Source organism: Petaurus breviceps, unplaced genomic scaffold (assembly GCF_028583685.1).
Source record: "Petaurus breviceps papuanus isolate PSGF00001 unplaced genomic scaffold, PetGlider_PUasm1.0 189, whole genome shotgun sequence".
NCBI classification, from domain to species: domain Eukaryota; kingdom Metazoa; phylum Chordata; class Mammalia; order Diprotodontia; family Petauridae; genus Petaurus; species Petaurus breviceps.
In genome coordinates, this window is record NW_027185809.1 from 15,677,866 (window position 1) to 15,697,147 (window position 19,282).

A 19,282-nucleotide genomic window follows, 5' to 3' on the forward strand; every position below is an offset into this window, starting at 1 on the left:
GCGAGGGGAGGCCTAGCATGATGTTGGGTGAGTGTAGAAGCGTGTGACTTGGCCATATGCTGGGAAGGTGGGGTGTGACTCATCTCCCTGATACAGAATTAATCACATACTGCCTGGGGTCAGGCCATACCACTACTCTTCCCCACCCCAACTTTGGAGACCATTGGAATATCAGAGCAGCTGGAATAAATCTCAGCAATGATTGAATCAAGGGGTCCAACTTTTTTGTGTGATGGACTCATTCTAAAATTGATGGCATATTGCCCACATGCATAATGAAATGCTGAATTTCAGCTGAAAGAGTAGGGAAAAATAAATCTGCATTTCCTCCACTATGGTCCCCTCATTAAGCAACTCTAGGTTAACTTTCTCTTCTGATTGTATTCTTGGCTGATTCCCTTAGCTGTTTAGCATATGGGGCCAATAGTCAAGGTCAAAAACCTTCCTGTAAATCAGTTAGTTTAGTTGTTTCAAGGCCCTACACTGCACCCCTAAGTCTAACTGGTGCACGACACTGTTCACTGCCTGCCCATCCTGCCTCACACTTCCATGGATCCCTCATAACCTTTGCTAGGAGTGCTTAGCCTGTTCTAATCCATTCCTTTGGACTATTAAATTCCAAAGCATTATAAAACCCAATTCAAATGCTCCCTCTTTCAGGAAGCCTGTCCTAATTTCCCAAGTTGATAATGACCTTTCCTGTGTGGTACCACAAATAGCTCAGTGTTTACCTTTTACTTTCCTTGTATTAGTTGTGTCAGTTCTATTTCCTTCTACAGGACTATAAGCTCTGTGTTTGATCCCCCAGCACTCAGCAGGACTGTGCACACAGGTGGTATGAAGGAAATTGGATGGAACTTGAATTGTACAGTCTACCAGTCCTTAACTAAAGTTGTCTTAGCTCTGACTGATTGTCCATGAATTTCACCTCAGGCTTTGGAAAGACTGCACACGCCACGCTACTCGCTCATTTTAAAATAACCTGCTTTTATTATTATTCTTTAGAAATGCAGTTATATACATAGAACAATGAAAATTAAATTAAACTTTGTACAAATATTAAAATACTATCTTCACACCCACTGCAATGTACAGGATACATGTTTATAAAATAAAGCAAAATAAAAATGACTGATATCCTGCACAGCATCAATTACATATATGTTGTTTTAAGTCCCACATTCTATGAGTACCATTCTACAAAGGATTCCATAGTGGTGCAGTCTGGATAAGAACTGAAGAAATGCATGGAAGGCCACCAAAGTCTTCCCTCAGTGGTAGTCTGACGCCTCTCAGCTCCCACACTGTCCCTCCTGGACCCCCCTCCTCTGCTTGGCAGAGTACTCAGTCAGGCTTTGGGGCTTTCATTTGAAAACTTCAAGTTTAAGCTAAAAATAAAACAGGCATTGCTTCCCAGTAAAGTCCAATCCATTCTTTCCCCCCCTTCATGGATGCTATCAGGGACAGTGCTCAACCAAAACCTGTGTCCAAAGTAAAAAAAAGTGATTCACTTCCTCTCCTGGCAACAGGCAGATTGAGTCCAATGAAAAGAAGGAAGCCAAGGGGTTTCCGTGGGAAAGGCAGCTTTGCCATCCCCAACCTACTTCTGGAACTGAACTATGGGACCTGTTGTTTTTTTTTTAAAGCCAAGACAGACATTTTTACAGCATATTCCAATCTCTGTGCTCACATGCTTTCCTAAACATGGAAGAAGCAGAGGTATGCAAGCAAAGAACTTGAAAGCTAGCCTAGGATGCAGGAAAGGATGACTAGATTGCTGCTCTTTGTTCCTCAGAATGGAAGCAGGAAAGCTATGCCTTTGTCTTGCCTGGTGGCTTCTCATTAGAGCTTATTAGGATGTTTATGAGGGGGATGGATTAGAAGGATGGAAGCAGATGAGGATATTAGTTTAAATTTCGTTTTTAAATAGAAAACTTAGAAAATGTACAGTGAAACACTGTATCTAATAAAATCTACTTACTAGGAAATAGAATTACATGGAAGCTTCCCTGGGCAGTGCTGGGGGGAATGGACAGCACAGCACCAAAGTGGTCAAGTTTACACCAGGTGTAATGGGAGGTGGGAAAATAAACCAACTGCAGAGATGGCAAAATGTTAAACTAAGGCTGTGCCAAGAACAGGCATTACTTTAAAAAGAGTGTTCAACTTGTACTAGTCTCTTTGATGTAACTGTGATGGTGCAAGTCAACAGGACATAAAACTTGCACTGAGGCAGACAGAATATTTGTGCAAAAAAAAGAAAACAATTTCGTCCTTTGGTGTTGACCATTACCTTCCTCAGACCTAAGAAGCTGACAAGTGCTTTTTGCTCAGTTCACCTACAATGGGCTCAACAACAATCAGCCTGGTTGCTCCATCCAATAGAGCCCGCGCCTTTGTCTCTGAGCCAGGACCCACCTCAAAGCAGCTGTTCAACTCCCTGAATCAATCCCTCTGCAGTTGTCAAAGTCAAGTCCATGAGCCCTGAAGACAGGATTGAGGGGCTTTAAATGCAGCTTGTTTTCCTGCAGAGGATTCATGAGAAGGTTGCTCTGGGGGAGGGGGGAAGGAATCACTCTATCTGAATGTCTTATTAGCAGCTAACTGTAGCCTCAACTCCAGCATGTCCAGGATGGGCTGTTTAATCAGAGAGGTCTAATTCAGTCCGATACAGGCTTCTCAACAGCCCTGCCTTTATTTCTTATTCCAGTAACCAAAGCAGATGGGGGAAAAGGCCTCACGAACTTCTCCTCCTCCTCCTCACTTTTTCCTTTTCTCTCCTAATTTGGCAGTCTGTCTGGGCATGCAGTCTGTCCCCTCGGTGGGCTGCTCTATCTGAGCAAGACCGGTGGAAGGGAGCTTCAGAAATGAAGAGCTTCTCTTTTTCCCTCTATAAAGGGCAAACAATCCATATGCCATGCGGGAAGCATAGGGTCCTTAAGTGTGTTCTCTGAGGAGAGGGTCACTAACAACAAAAACTGGTAAGGTCTTCTCTTTCTGATTTCCTGGGACATAGTATGTGCAGATATTCTAACACTGGAAAGCACAAGCTGAAGGCCTGGTAGGGAAGCAGGACTGTCTCTCCCTCGACTGTTTCTATTTTTCCCCATTTTAGGAAGACTGAAAGGAGGGGCTCGGGCTTGTGGCCAGGCAGCAGTGGGCATGACGGACCCTCTCCTTCTTCCTCGTGGGGATCAGAAGCTGCCTGCGGTTCTAGATACTAAAAGTGATTGTGAAGGCAGAGGTTCACTTGACATCCATTCTGATTCATTGCAGGAAGCCTTCTCCTGGCCTTAAGTCCATCTATGAAGCAGCAATGCCTGCTGTGGAAGTCTCCTTATAGAGCCTCTCCCCAAATTCCCAGCAAGTCACATGGCTTTGGGTAAGAGTTATGTGGGTATGGTGGTGGAGGAAGTAAATAATGGAGCATAACAGGCACTTCCCTTACAAAGCACTTTGCAAACCTTAAAGCGCCATATAAACGTCAGCTATTATTACTCTAGGAGGAAGCGAGACTGCTTCTTGTTGCTAAAACAAGGGGATGATAGTGCAATAAAGTGTAGTGTGTGAGGATATGTAAGGGTGTTTAAGGGGGGAAGCAGCCACACTGCTGGTTGAGAGAGGTTTCTTTTTCTAGTTACTCTTTGTGGTCACTCCCATCGTCTAAGACAGCTGAAGGCAGTCCCCAAAGGCTTTGTTGAGCAGGTTACATAATAGTTCGAAGTTACTACTACCATCTTGAAAAAGGAAGCTGGGGGAGAAGAATAAAAGAGGGGCATTTTCAAAGTCTTCTGCCCCGGTGCTTCTAAAACATTCCCAAGCCGTGGTCCACTTTATTCAATATCCTCCTGAACTCTCACAATGGTCAAATGAAGAGTGTCACTGAATTATTCTCTAAGCACAATATCATGGAAGCTGTCTATGGCAGGCTTTGCCATGCAACCTATAAAAAGGCTAAATGCCTAGACTTTGGCCTGTTCTCTAGGAAACCAATGGCTCTAGAGAACGATGCCTGTTCCCCAAACATACATGGCTCTTTCGAGAGTGCCCTTCCCTTTCTATCCTTCAACCTAACTGCTGCTGAGCAGCAGCTCACCCATAGCAAGGCAGTCCGGTATCTGTATCTGGAGTGAGGTTGTTAGCTCAGGCTCTTTCTTAGCCCTTCTCCCTGAGCTCCAAGGAAGACAAGAAAGTCATCTGTCAGCTGTGACAAAGAAGAAAGGGGAGGGGAGGGTGGGAGAGGAAAAGCAGCAGCACTAAGTAGCAGGGTGCTTCTTGGGCACAGTTACTAAGGCACGTGACTGTGTTTACAGGAATGCTCAGGACCCAGGGTTTGGGCTGCCTGCAGCCACACCCAAGGCACTGTGTCTGGGAGAGGGGAGAGCATGTCAGCTCCTCCAGCTCCATAATATCACCACACACCCAGAAAGATGCAACTTGCCCAAAATGCTAGTTGCAAGCCTGGGAAAACCAGCATGTGCAGGGGAGGGAATGATGATGGGCACTAGATGGTTTCTGATGAGCCACTGCTGCCACAGAGGCCTGGGAAAAGGAAAAGAAACCCAGGAGGCCACATGTTGCTTTTCTTTAGAATCTAGGGAATGAGGAGAGACAAAGGTCACGACTGAGAAAGACAGGAGCTGCCTCCTCCCCTCGTGTATCACCTAAAAATATCAGTTAGAGAGGGGCAAGCATTCTTGGCCCCTGGATTGATCAACAGATAACTGCTGAAAACTGGCATGATTCTCAATGATCCCTCTACCAAGTAGTTAAAGAAGTTACAGATGTGTCATCCCAGCATACAGCTGCTCATTATGAGGCAGCCACTGGACGTTATTTCTCCTCTCCCTCCAATCCCCCTATGATAACTGCCCCCGCCCTGAAGCCTTTCCTCACCAGCAAGCTCTCAACCTTGGGCTTACTGCTGCCGACAGTAATGGAGGAGGCACTGGCCCCACAGACCTTTTGCATCCTGTGCAGCAATAGCAGCAGCAACAGCACAACCACTCAGGCCGGTGTTGAGTCAACAGGCCTGGGGGCTGGGGGGAAGGCACAAGTAAAGACAGCCGTGCTATGGCCTTGGGGGCCGAGGCTAAACAGCTGGCTGAGGGGAGGGCTGAAAAGGTCCAAGGAGGCAGGGAGGGGATGGGAGAGGAAGGAAGGGTCCAGTCTCAGCTCACTCAAATAAGTTCCAGAAAGAGAGAGGCAGGAGAGGCCAAGTACGGGACCAGCCCCATTAGCTGCCCAGCAGAGGTTTCCTTTGGATGTTTGGTTAGGAGGGACGTTGGGGCACTGCTCTAATCACCAGGGCAGAAGGGCAAAGGACAGGGGTAGAGGCTGCACAGAGTGCTCGAAACCCAAGGGGAAACGAGGAGGGGGCAGGAAGGAACATTGTAAAGGGGAAGGAGGCCACATGAAGACAGCAGCAAACTTCATGCTTCTTTCAACAATGGGATATCTAAAAGAAATGCAAGAAGAAGAAAATTGTTAATACTCCTTGCTTCAATCCAGTGTCAAGATTAAAGAGTTCTCTACATGGAGTCTTCTGTTTAAAAGCGCAAGTAGTAAAAATAAAGTGCCCAGGCTTATACATACCTCTAGGGAGCCAGAGAAGGCACAGAAGGGGACAGTGGAGGATGATCTCACACATTTTTCCCAGCCCACAGCACCAAGTCTGATGTCTGAGGCCCTCTTTGATCTCCCAGTCTTTCACCGTTGCTCTCCATTCCTCTTTATTGCCCCTCTGAATATACCAACCTCCTTCCCAGCCCTAGAGCTTCGTTCCTGCTGTCTCCCTCATCCCAAGGTAGAGCTCCCAAGGCTGAAGCTTTCAAAGTCTCCCCTAGACCCCTGAGCTGCTCCTTTCTCAGCTCTCAGACAGCACTTGGGGCACTTATTCATATTAAACCTCACATTAACTGCTTAATGAGTACATTCACAACTATGCTGTGAGCTCAGGGACAGAGGTTACATTTTCTATCTCTTTTACCTCTATGTGATACATACAGAAGTTAAAAAAAAATTGTCAAATTAAGTTCCTGAATAAACTTGGACAGTGAAATGAGGGGAGGTGAGAAAAGCGTCAATCAGAACTTCCTGGGTGCCCTATGTAGTAGAATGGCAGTAGGGATATATGGATTGTCAACTGTAAACTCTAGAGTGAAGTCAAGAAGACACATGCTTCTAACCAGAAAGCTTTCAAGGTATAATTTATACAATTCAGTTTCAGAGAGTAGAAGTGAAAGTCTGACTTCACTTATGTTTTTTGGGAAAAGCAATGCATGCCTAAAAAGAAAAGGCAGTAACTCAAAATCTTGTGGAAAAGAATGCTGAAAACTAAAAAAAAATAAATAAAAAAGTTTAAAAAAGGCAGAAAGACACCAAACAGTACCCGCAACAAAAATATAACAACACCTGATACCTGCCTCACTCCACACATGGTAGCTTACTCCATTCATAAAGACAGCTTTGGGAGTTCATGTCTAAAACAGGGGTCAACTTTTTAATGGACTTTACTACCTTTCTGTTCAATTAGGAGAGGCTGGCTAAATATGCGATGTACCTTTGCTACATTCAACAAATAGTAACTTCAAAATTCTTGACTACTGGTATTTTTAAGTTTTTAAAACTATTATACCCAGCATCCATGTTAACTTCCTCTTCTGAGGGAGAACACCACTGAGAGCTGACATAAATAGCTCCTAAGCGTGCTGTATGCATAGCATTTCATTTGATCTTCACAATTCTGTGAGGCAGAGAGGGCAGGGAAATTCCTTATCCTCACTCAGAGCAGGAGACTGAGGGCAGTGACTGAGCAAGGACCTGAACAAATTTATTAACTCTAAACCTGATGCTTTTTCAACTGTGTCACAGATGTATCTGGGAGAAACTCTGGTGAAGGAGCCTGCCAGGATGTGGGCATCTTAGCTGTACAGCAAGCTGAAGTTTTTGCTATACACACAACAGCTTTCCACAATGGGATGAAGTTGACACTGACATCACATAATTCTACGCTTCAAAATGGAGTGAGATATCTATTCAGAAAGGTGGAAAAACTTTTATTTCTCCTATAATGGAGGCAGCTGAGTGGCGCCATAGAGCTCAGGGCACTGAGCCTGGAATCAGGAAAATCTGCATTCAAATCTAACTTCAGACACTTACTAGCTATGAGACCTTGGGCACTTAACCTGTTTGCCTCAGTTTCACCAAATGTAAAATGAGGACAATAGTACCGAACTTGCAAGGTTGTTGTGAGGATCAGAGATATAATATTTCTAAAGCCTTTAGTGAAGAGCCTGGCACACAGTAGGTGCTACATAAATGCTTATTCCTTTCCCCTACTCCCATCCAAGCCTTCTCTGTCATCATCTTGATGAATAATTAAAATGGTCCCCTTCTCTCCCCACTGTGCTCAATTGGCTCTTGATTCTTTGATAAAATAAATAGCACCTGACTGCTCTGGATCAGCAAGAGAAAAAGGATAAGAAATTCTCTCTGTACCTCCCAATCTACCGAATTCTGCAAGTCATAGTAAAATGTTCCCTGAACTTTGCAGAGCTCCACAGAAAAGGCCAAAATGACCCAATTAAGGAAGAATTTGTAGTTTGGAGCACAGAATTTCTCCCCAGCTATCTCTTTCCTTTATATCAAAGTACAAAATGAATATAAATTGAATCTATTATGGCATTAGAGACTGAAAGAAAACTAGAATCTTTGTTGATTCTGCAGTGAAAATCCTGAGTAGTCAGGAATCCTTGATCATTTAGACCACCTACCATCTGTATATTCCTCAGAAGTGAGAGATAAAAGGCTTTGTATGTCGCTATTTTCTGAGTCTGGAGCATCTTTGTGTGCTGGATGGCTGTGTCCTGTGCTGGCCACCCACGAGGAGGTGGTAGCCTGGTGCACCATCACAGTCTCTGAGTGCTGAGCACTTTGAGCATCACCTAAGCCAGAATGTCCCGGGACATCATCTTCTCCTGCTGAGGAAGAACAGACACAGCCTCCTTGGTCTTGCTGCTGCACCTCCCTTGCACTGCTTGGCCCGGCCCCTTCAGACAACACAATTTGTACTCGGGAGTTAGAAGGCAGCAGAGAATTCCCAGAGCTGCCGTACACTGCTTCTTCATATGACGGTAAGGCCACCTGAACACCATCCACCATAATGGAGACCTGGTCGCCAGATACTCCTTGGTCACGCCTGCATTCAGGGGAGAAAAGGGAGAAGGGAACGCAACAATCGTTAGATATGCGCATTTTATCATCTATTTATTTATAAATTTAAAAGCTGCAAGAAAAGTGGGCTGCGGACTTGCCAAAATCAGACAAGAGAGGGACGGATGGGACGGAGTCTAGTAACTTGGGTGTGCTGGTCTGGGAGTCAAGAAACATTAGTTCTTCCCATGATTATACCGCTGACTTTTGGTGTCAGCTCTCAAGTTTCCTCACTTTACCCATCAGTAAATATAATCCTTCCTGCCATCCTCCCTCCTCACAGGGAAAGCTGTGAACATTAGTGACATGGCGACTGTAAAATATTTAGCAGTCTTTGGAAGAAAGGGCAATTGTTATAAAAATGGCACAGAAAGCAGAGGGTATGTAAACATTAAATGTCACTCATTAAAAGTTTATTTCTTGCACTAGATTTTATATGTTAACTACAGTAAAAGCGCACTAATTAAAATTAACTAGGGGAAAGTTTGAATGTAGCATTGGTTTTTATTATTTTCAAATTTCATTTAGTCTAACAAAGTATTGGCTGGTCATCATAATTTGTATATCTGCTTTACTGGATGGAGAGCCAACCTTGAAACCAACAAGTCCTGAGTTCAGGTCCTAGCTCTGACACATACTGGCTGTGTGACCTTGAGAAAGTCACTCAACTTTTCAGTATTCTCTCTAAGCAACTCTAAACAACTATGAGTTGAAGGGAAGGTGTCAATTGGTAGTAGGAATTCCCTCTCCAGGAAGTTTCCTATACCAGAAAAATAACAGGTTCAGTCTCTATCCCCTAAAGTATGCTTCAAAATAGTTCCCTTAAAAATGCACAATCACCCCTTGGAATCTTATTTTACACTTACTGATATGGTCAGCAACTTTTTCTTTTAAACAACAGAACAATTAAACAAAAACAAAAACAAAAACCAAACAACCCCACCTAGATATACAAAGGTAAATCTTATTCATCTCCTGTCTAGAATCTAAATGAGTGTTGCTTTATTCTGTATTTCATACAGAATGTGAATTAGTGACTAGAAGAATGATCAGTGATTAGAATAAGAGCAAGTGAACTGAGTTAGCTAACGGAGCGTGTGAAGGGGCCTTCTTCAAGCATCTAGTCAAGTGCTGAAGAAGCTCTGTAGTTGAAGGTGGCCTCCACCGTTAGAAATCAGCTCTAAGTGAGTGAGCTGCAGAATTTTTGTGGTAGACTATAAACTGCGTGAGGGCAGAGACCATTTTTCATTTTGTTCCTGTCTCCTAGCATACCCCCCCACGTTTGGTGAACTCCAAGGCAGTTGTGAGACTGGCTGGCTAATTCCTCAAGGGAATCACAGCCTGAGATAGTAGTACCGTAGGCTACACGGACCTAAATAAGGAGGGACGCAATGTGACCAGGACAAGCAGGAAAAACATTAGAAATCAGTCAGATTTAAGCAGTCATCCTAAGTACAGAATGGCCAATCTAAGTTGCTCTCTTGAGTTTCTGAAAAGTGAACTGGTGAGTCCAGGGCTTTTCTAAAAGTTGCATTTGTGAACCCCAACCGTCGATTTTTTTCTGACACACCCACCAATTCCTCCCGCCCCACCTCCTACCCCATCCAGCCAGCTCACCTGCTGTGATGAAAGGACTTCAGTTTTGGCTGCAGCAGAACAAACAGCACCACCAGCAGAAGGATGAGTGCCACTGAGCTCGCTGTGGAGGCCACTATCGACAGGGTAGGCACACCGATCGCTGTGGGGTCTTTCTCTACAGAAACAAGTACCCAGAAGTAGCAGTCCATACCCACAAATCCAACCCATCAGCCCAAGTGGAAGATGTGCCACCAAATATATGGCAAGCACGATCATACATGTCACACTGTGTGTTTCACAGAGTTCACTACAAAACTTTTCTCACCTTAATCCCTAAATATCCAATTCTCATCACTTTTGGCTCCCTACCTCTCTCTTTGATGGCAGTAGGACATTTAAAATCAATTCTGAACTAGTAAGTTCCACTGTGATGCCTTAGATTTCACCTGTGTTTTCCTACAGAGCAACCACAGCCTGTGACAATGGACTGGGAACGACTCACGTTCCCAGCTTCTGTAAGAAGCGCTCACTTTTCTTTGCCCCTCAGGGCTTCCTCTCAGGTGTCATGGGTTAAACATGATTTGATTAGAAATCCATGCATGAAGCACAAATAGGCCATAAGACACACATTTTCCTCAGGCTGCACTGTGTTTTCCTGTTAGGTGAAATACTAGGGGAGAGAGATCTCTCCAGTTAGATGTTCATATAACAAAAGAGTCAATTTCCACTGAGGGGATGGGGTGAGGGAAGAAGCAGAGAACAAAAAATCACTGTGTCCAGCAGATGAGGCTCAAAGATCACCCACAATTGGCTTTGAAAACAACAGCCTTTGAAAATCAAGAGTTAAGTCTCTATACCAGGAAAATATCTTGGCAAATTATCAAGCACTTTAAAGGTCACCCTTCAATTACATGTAGTGGCATGTGCATTAGTCACATTAGTCTTTCACAAAGACAGGGTTTATAAGGAGAAAGGGGATAATGGGGACATTGGGACCTGTGTAGTCCCAATAGGTAGTCTGTATACAAATTACACGTGGGCTAACACTTCGTTGGAACACTGGAGGAAGTAGACATGAATTCCCACTTCAAAAAGGGCATTTGAGTTTCTCCCTCATATCCTTTAGCATCAATGCTAGGCTGACCTTGGTTTTGATGGCAGCTGACCTCCATGGCTGGGTTCCATTCCCCATCTTTACATGTCAGGTATTTGTAATCCCCTTTCAGCATGTAGCCTTCATCACATAGGTACTCAATGACACTGCCTGATGCCAAGGGATCTTTACAGGGGGTTGGGTGGCAGATGAAGCCACCATTTTCTGGTGCTGGTGGTCGAGGACACACTAAAAAGAAGGGAAAAAAAACCAGATGAAGTATATAAGTCAAAGAATTTTCCTGGATATTTCAGCTAAACAATACAGCAAGAAGACTGATACCTTGATCCCAACAGGAAGAGGACCTAAAGAACTAAGGCCTAAGTTTTTGGTAACTGCTATAAAAATCAAGACACCAAAGTTAAAAAGGGAAATGCTCTCATAATGGGGAAGTTTAGTTCCCTGCATTTTTTTTTACCCTTCCCTTTTCCCATTCTGCACTCAGTCCACAGAGATCAAGTAATGAAGGAAGAAACAATTATAATATATATATCCTTATTATAACACACCTCACTACTACATTGATTTGGACATAACATAATGCCAGACGTAACAGTTAACCTAGAGGAAAGATATTAATTCTATTCCTCATCACCCATGTTATGAAGGTATTTCATAATATAATCAAAATGAACTAAATTCAGAAGGTCAAAGCCGAGGCCTGGGTTTGTGCTTTATTTATTTATTTTCCCACTTAAAAGTATTTTATGGGGCAGCTAAGTGGTGCAGTGAATAGAGGACCAGTCATGGAGTCAAGAGGACCTGAGTTCAAATCTGAACTTAGACACTTGACACTAGCTGTGTAAGTAACCTTGGGCAAGTCACTTAACTCCAAATGCCCTGCCCTCAAAAAAACAAAAAAAGTATTTTATTTCTTTCCAAGGTTTGTGCTTTAGAGGGTTATAAACCACTTTTGTTCCTAAAGTTCTTCTGGTATCTATTGACTTTGAGCCAAGATTCTGGTGGCTGAATCAAGCTTTAAGATAGTTCAATGTTCCCTTACCTCTTCCCTCTCCATCAAACAGACCTCGTTATCTGTAGACCCAGGGGCAGGTCTTAGTATAATGTGGGAATTTGGGTCAATGAAGAAAGCAACAAGGCATACTGAACAACCAAATGGCAGCTGGAAAGGGAAGGAGGATATGAGACATCCCTGGCAACCTCCTAAAATAGATGTACAGATGTACAATTCATGCTGCAGGCACTTTAGTGCAATATCCTCCCAGAGAAGGGAAACAGAGGGAACACTGAGAGGTGACAAAGAGGGAGGAGAACACCCTCCCTACCTCCACCCTCACCTCCAGAACCAGCTGCAGGGGGTGGCTCGGAATTCACAGACACAACTTTTTGTTAGTCTTACAAATGTCTCCAAGACCAAGGGTTTCTCAAGAGAATGACTCCCGATTCAACTGATCCTTCCCCTCAAGCTCTTGTCTTCTTCCTCAATATCACAGGTATCATTTGCCTAAAAACCCGTATCTATCACTTTATAGTTTGATTATTCTCTCCCTGAGTAAAGCAATCTTTGCTGTGGTGGTGATGACTTCACTCTTGCACACATGCACACAAATGCAGGGACACAGACAGCAGGATAGAGCAGAAGGGAGCCAGATTTGGTGGAGACACCACAAGTCCCTGGGTGTGAATGTTTGCTCCATCATTGAAGCAAAGTTACTGAATCTCTGGTCCTCGAAGGTTCCTTCTAAAATGCTGGTCCTCAGAATCACCTTCAACTAATCAACAAATGGAGTACTTGCTATGCAGAAAAGGTGAAGATACAAAGAAGCCCTTCATCCTCAAAGAATTTATGATCTAGTTATGGGTACAAGTCATGACTACACAAGAAGACAACAAACAAATAAAAAGGTACATATGGTGAACATCAAATGATTAATGCAGAAAGTGCTATAGGTAGAAAAAGAAGGGAGCTAAAACTAGATGATCTCCAAGAACTTCCCAGCTCTCAACCCCATGATCCTAAAGGTCACTGAAGAATTCCGAGAAGGAAGAGGTCATCCTGGGCTTGGGTGGGCAGGGAAGTAAAGAGGTAGTATTTGAAAAATAGGTAGGAATCGGTGAGGTAGAAAGGACTGGGCACATACAGGGTAATTTCTATTGTTAAAGTCCTTGGCCCCACTTTACAAATCACAATCTCCTTCTTGTTAATGTTTCCACTAGATTCCCCAACATGTATTCTGGAAGGAAATAAGCCATCATTTACCTAGCCAGGTATTTAGGCAAATACCCCTAATAAACTTAATTAGGTAACTTCTAAATAATAGGAGAGGCTTATCCATTACCTCTGCTATGTCTCATCCCACCCCTCCCCCTTTACATTTGAAAGTTCACTTGCTTTCTTAAGAAGAGACCTTATTAGAGCACCCTACCCTATAGCACATTCTCTCTCTTATTCAGGACAACAAAGTCCTTCTACAAACCAAGAGACTTAATCTCTAGCTTTCTATGCGCTATATCTAATTGGTTTACGTCCTCCAGCTAAATATTTCCCCAGAAGCAAAGTTTTCTATCAATGAATGCAGAGCATCACAGTGCTAGTTTCCAAGAACAGGAAAGTTATGTTGGCCCTATTACAGTCAAGGCAGGTGGCCAGACAGAGGAGAAGGATCTCCTATTCAATTTACTCTTTGGTTTTCTAGAAATTCTGTCATCTAGGTTCCAGTTATTTCACAAAATATGAACACCCCAGGCAAAGAGTAGTCTTAATTCAGTAAAGCAAAACCAGCATGACAAAAAAATCAAGTTTAACAAGGTTAGAGGAAAGAAAACAAATTGGGAGATCTCAGGCTTGGTATTCCAGAAGCTACAGTAAATGTGGGCAAGCTATATCAGTTCAGGGCACACCAGGGGCAAAAGAAACAATCTGGCATTGCTTCTGACTACTGGTACTGAGTCAAGGTCTTCGGGTCCTAGTAGAGATCAGTCATTTGTTTATTTTTTTTAGTTTTCAACATTCATTTCCACAAGATTTTGAGTTACAAATTTTGTCCCTGTCTCTCCCCTACCCCCACCCCAAGATGGCAAGCATACCGAATACCCCTTCCCCCAATCTGCCCTCTCTTATACATCCCCCATATTCCCCCTTACTTTCTTTTTTTTTTTTAAGCAATCGGGGTTAAGTAACTTGCTCAAGGTTACATGGCTAGTTATTTCTGGGTGTGGTGCTGAGTGTCTGAGCCCGGGATTCGATCTCCAGGTCATCCTAACACTGGAGCCGGTGTTCTTACTCGCTGAGCCACCTGGCCGCCCCTCCCCCTTTCTTTCTTGTAGGGCAAGATGTATTTCTGTACCACATTGCCTGTTTGAGTCATTTGTGATGGAGACTCTGAGCTATGACCTTCTAAGTGGTTGTTTGGAGTGGGCAGGATAGGAGCAGATCATCAGGGAGGATCAAAAATCCTAAGAGTAATGAATCAGCCCAACAGGTATAAAGAGTCACTATTTCTGGACTTAATCTACTTCATCAGGCTGTCTAAATGACATAGCCAGGATGCCAGAGGTTGTTTCATGCTTGGTCCATCAATAAAAGAAGACAATTAACACGCGTGACTGGCATGCTGCATAATTTAAAGGGAATGGGGATGGGGGGAAGAGCCTGAAGACAGGGAAAAATCAATTGATCTCCCCCCTTCTTGGTTTTCCATCATTGCTCTCAGACATTTGTCTCAGTACGACTACTTGCTTCTTGTTCAGGGGCAGGGATAAAGTAAGAGAAGCAGGTGACCATCCTCGGAATTGTTACTATAGCTTTGATTTCACATAATTTGCCTGAGGTCACACAGCTTTTTCAGTGTGTCTAGACTGACTCTCAGGGCACTTGCCTTCACACAAGCCTATATCTAGTCACACTAGCATAGCAGAACATTTATTATGTAGAACCCTAATAACTGGGACCTTCTATTAGCCATTTACAATCATGGTGGTGGTGACTTGAGGTAACTCATAATAAAAACAAGCTTTCATATGACTGAGTAATAAAGACAACTTCCGGGTATGTCATTGAATGTTCAGCCCAAATCTTTCACACCTACAGGATGGTATAACAGAATTGTTCATAAAAATAACTCAAGAACTAGAGAGAAGTGTGTTACCATGAAAGGTGCCCTGGGTTTGGAGAGTCCATGGTATGAATTCTGGCTCTATTATTTACGATCTAAGCAACCTTGGCCAGTTCAATTCAGGAAAGGAAAGGAAAAAAAAAACATTTATTAAAGTTCTACTATGTGCCAGGCACTGCACTTTACAAATATGATATCATTTGGTTCTCACAACAACCCTGGGAAGAAAAGGCTATTATTATCCTCATTTTACATTTGAGGAAACTGAGGGAGAGAAGTTAAGGGACATGCCTAGGGCCACACAGTTAGTCTCTAAGGCTCTATTTGAGCTCAGTTCTTCCTGACTGCAGGCCCAGTCTCTCTCCTCTGTGCCACCTTCAGTTCTAACCTATAAAATGAAGGAGTTGGACTAAATGACTACTGAGTCATTTACAGTCATTACAATTCTAAATCTACAATCCTAAGATAATTGTGATAATAAATGACAACTAATACTTAAATAGTGCCTTAATTAAAAAGTTATTCTGAACTTAAAACACCTCAAAACTGAGCCTTTCCATATATACAGTAGAACATAAAAGGAAGATTGTACATGAAACAGTGAATCTCCATTTCATACTGCCACTTTTAAAAGAAAATAATTTATGATGTTAGTTTTTTTTTTTTAAAGCAATTGGGGTTAAGTAACTCGCTCAAGGTTACACAGCCAGTTGTTTCTGGGTGTGGTGCTGAGTATCTGAGCCTGGATTTGATCCCCAGGTCATCCGGACACTGGGGCCGGTGCTCTTACTCACTGAGCCACCTGGCCGCCCCTAAGCAATTGGGGTTAAGTAACTTGCTCAAGGTTACTTTTAAAACTTTCCTGTTTTATCTATGCTTCTTTTTGAACTTCTTTCTGTTCTGTGCATTTTAAAAAATGTTTTAATGGACTACTTTAAAAAAAAAAGATTTCTTAAAATATAGTATCCAGGCTTTTTTTTTAAATGATAGTTTTCAGGGAGTTCAAGGATTCTTAAAAACCTCTCCTTGGAAGGGAAGAGCAGGAAGGTGAAATGGAATGAGACAACCTGATTCCATTGAATTTGGCTTAAGGAGGGAATAACATACACACTCAATTGGGTATCTCACCCTACAGGAAAATAGGGGGGTAGGGGATAAGAGGAGGGATGATAGAAGGGAGGGCAGATTAGGGGAGAGGGTAGCTAGAAGCAAACACTTTTGAAAAAGAACAGGGTCAAAGTGAAAAAGAGAATAAGTGGGGGGTGGGATAGGATAGAGGGCAATATAGTTAGTCTTTCACAATATAACTACTATGGAAACGATTAGGGTAACTACACATGTACAACCTATATTGAATTGCTTATCTTCCCAGTGGGGGTGGGTGAGGAGGGAAGAAGGGAAAAAAAAATCTGGAACCCAAAGTTTTAAAAATAAATGTTTAAAAATCTGTTTTTTATATGCAACTGGGAAATAAGATATACAGATACTGGGGTATAAAAACCCATCTTGTCCTACTAGAAAGTTAGTGGGGTGATGGGGGAGGACATGAGAGAGAACAGATTGGGAGAAGGGGTATTCAGTAGGCTTGCTATTTTGGGGTAGGGGAAAGATGGGGAGAAAAAAATTGTAACTCAAAATCTTGTGGAAATGAATGCTGAAAACTAAAAATAAATAAATACATTAAAAAAAAAAACACCTCTCCTTGACATGTCAATTATTTTTGACAGCAGATCTTATTTTTTCTTCCTTTTTTATTCTTCTGATTTTGTTCTAATATTTCTTTTTCTCTCGTGGAGTTATTGCTTTCCATTTGGCCTATTCTAATTTTTATTACTTGGGTAAGGTTTACCACTTGCTGCTCTGAAGCTATTTATTCCCCTTCCAATTCTTTCCTCAAGATCTTTCATTTCATTTTTTAATCTATTGCTTCACTTCTTATAGGTGTTCAGGTAGTCTTTATGGAAAACCTATTTTTTTTCCCTTTGAGTCTCTGTAGCTGTTAACGTATCCTCTTAGTCTGGATTTTTTGGCATCTCTTGGGTTTCTTATAGTGGTCTTTATGTTTTTGTTTATTAATTTTTCTAGCCTTAGTTCCTGAATTGGGTCATTGTACCAAGATTTGTCATCACCTCCTGTTCTGTTTTTGGGTAGGTTTTATTTTAAGCAACAAAAAAGATTGTTCTGAGAAGGGATCAATAGGCTTTCCCATAGGGTTCATGATTCACAAAAAAGTTAAGAAGTCCTGCTCTTGGGCATTTCAGGACAGGATGCTAAGGGTTTTTAGTGCTTGGGTGTCTCGGCTAACCTGGTCTGAGATTGGCTGTGCCTGTGCTGACCATGATTTCTCCTGGTCACTTCTAAGGTCTCAAATGTGAGTTTCTGAGCGCCCCTTTAGGATTTCCTTTGTGACTTCTTCACTTCTGATGCCTCTGCATACAGATCATTTTGGGAGATGGGCTAGTATGTTTTGGGGGCCGAAAGGTCATGAAATTTAACAAGCTAACTTGTGTGTTCTTCCAAGGAATACTATATAAGCAAAGAGTTCACATGCTGACCTTCAACTTCTGCCTCAATTTCAAAATCTGGCATCTTAAGCCAACAATAGAAAATAGAGGGAAAGGAAATGGGAAGGATAAAGAAAGTGTTTGGAGGTATAATATGTTTTTTTTTAAAAGGATAAAAAAGAAAGATTCAGAGGGTGGGCGAGGAAGGAACAAGGGCAACAGACCCTAAGTCACATAGGGAGCCACCAAATTTATTCCACAATTCTATTAAGTGTCTTATCTCCCTCCCAGAACTAAGCTTGTAAACCTCGAAAGCTTTACGAATAAAAGTAGAGGCAAGAAGGGGCCCTATAGTTTTCCTCCCTTGACATTTTAGAAACCTCCATTACAGTGAAGACAGAGTGAGTTTCCAGTTTGAGTTTCCCCCAGTTCCTGTTTGCTCAAGGTTAAGCATGGAGGATGAGAAGTTGTGAACAATTACAGAAAAAACAAGTTTCTTTACCCCAATTAGAAGTCTAAGCTTAAAGAAAACAGGTTACTTTGAGATGCCTGCAAGGATAGTGATAAACAACTTTCAAAACAATAAATTGTTTCCCTCAAAGTATAAAAAGTCTGCCGACTCTGGCACTCTTCTGTAGAATCAGCCCTGTACCTGGTGCCTGAGTTCATGAAGGGACTTATCTTAGACAATCAGATGGCACAACGCATAGAGTGCCTGGACTTGGGAGTCAGAAAGACCCGAATTTAAACTCTGCCTAAGATACTTACTGAATGTGTGTCACTGGGCAAATCACCTACCTCTCTGTGCCTAAGTGTCCTCATCTGTAAAATGATGATCATCACAAACACTTTCTAGAGTTGTTGTGAGAATCAAATACGGTAACCTAAGGCTTTGCAAACCTTAAAGCGCTATACAAATGCTGCCTGTTTTTGGTGGTCTTTCCGCTGCAATATGTCTCTGAATAAACTTTTTCTAGTTTATTATTCCAAACTGTCTGGCTGAGCCATGTTTCCTTTCTTCTTTCCTCCCTCCCTTCCTCCCTCCATTTTTATTTGGGACGTTGGCTGGGAATCCAAAGACTAATGCGAGGTGAGAAGAGGCTGTGCACTCCCATATTTGACTGAGGAACTGCATTTCTCAGGTTTTTTTTTCCCTCCCAATCAGTAAGAACTTTTATTCCTGTCATTCTGTTTCTGGTTGAACCTGCTGATTCTTATTAAATATGGAACCCTGTTCTGTTTTGCTTTGAGGGTGTCTTGGGTCCTGTCTTGCCTTTTGTTTTTTGTAAAGGAGAATGTGTTTAATTATCTTCCCTTATCAGTTGTGGGAGAATTTAAATGAATTATTTGCATTTTCTGTTCCAAGAGAGTCAGTGAGATTTGTTTATTAACTGATTCCTTCTTTCTTTGTTTCTCTTCAATTTGTTTTGTAGCCACGTGACTTCTACTTTAGCAGAGGACTTTTCTTGAATGTCAATGTGGCTTGGCATATGTGGGCTGGGAAATATAGAGGAAACCCTGGATAAACCTCTTTGTCTTTTCCCTTATGTTGTGATGGAACAAATCTAATATTTTCCCATAAAAGAATTATTTTTCCTAAGCTCTGTGCTATTTAAAAGAAACTGATGGGAGAAATTGACTGGACCTCCAAATTTTGTATAGCCATTTTTTTTAAACCTCTGATCAATGTTTGTTCGTATCTGCCTTAAAAATAAAACTGACCCTTATGTAGAGAAGAGAAAAAAAATGTAGTAATC

The 19,282-nt window shown here is 42.4% G+C and overlaps 1 protein-coding gene across 2 annotated transcripts in view; it reads right to left on the reverse strand.

Annotated features, from left to right (window-relative positions):
- Positions 1–967: 967 nt before the first annotated feature.
- Positions 968–19,282, reverse strand: part of SUSD6 (sushi domain containing 6) — a 122,208-nt gene continuing 103,893 nt past the window's right edge. For both annotated transcript variants that reach the window (XM_069091987.1, XM_069091988.1), the window contains 4 exons: positions 10,937–11,134; positions 9,832–9,967; positions 7,776–8,200; positions 968–5,458 (listed from right to left, as the gene is read on the reverse strand). In XM_069091987.1, coding sequence (XP_068948088.1) covers positions 5,433–5,458; positions 7,776–8,200; positions 9,832–9,967; positions 10,937–11,134 — 785 coding nt within the window. In that variant the 3' untranslated portion in view covers positions 968–5,432. The remainder of the gene's footprint in view (positions 5,459–7,775; positions 8,201–9,831; positions 9,968–10,936; positions 11,135–19,282) is intronic.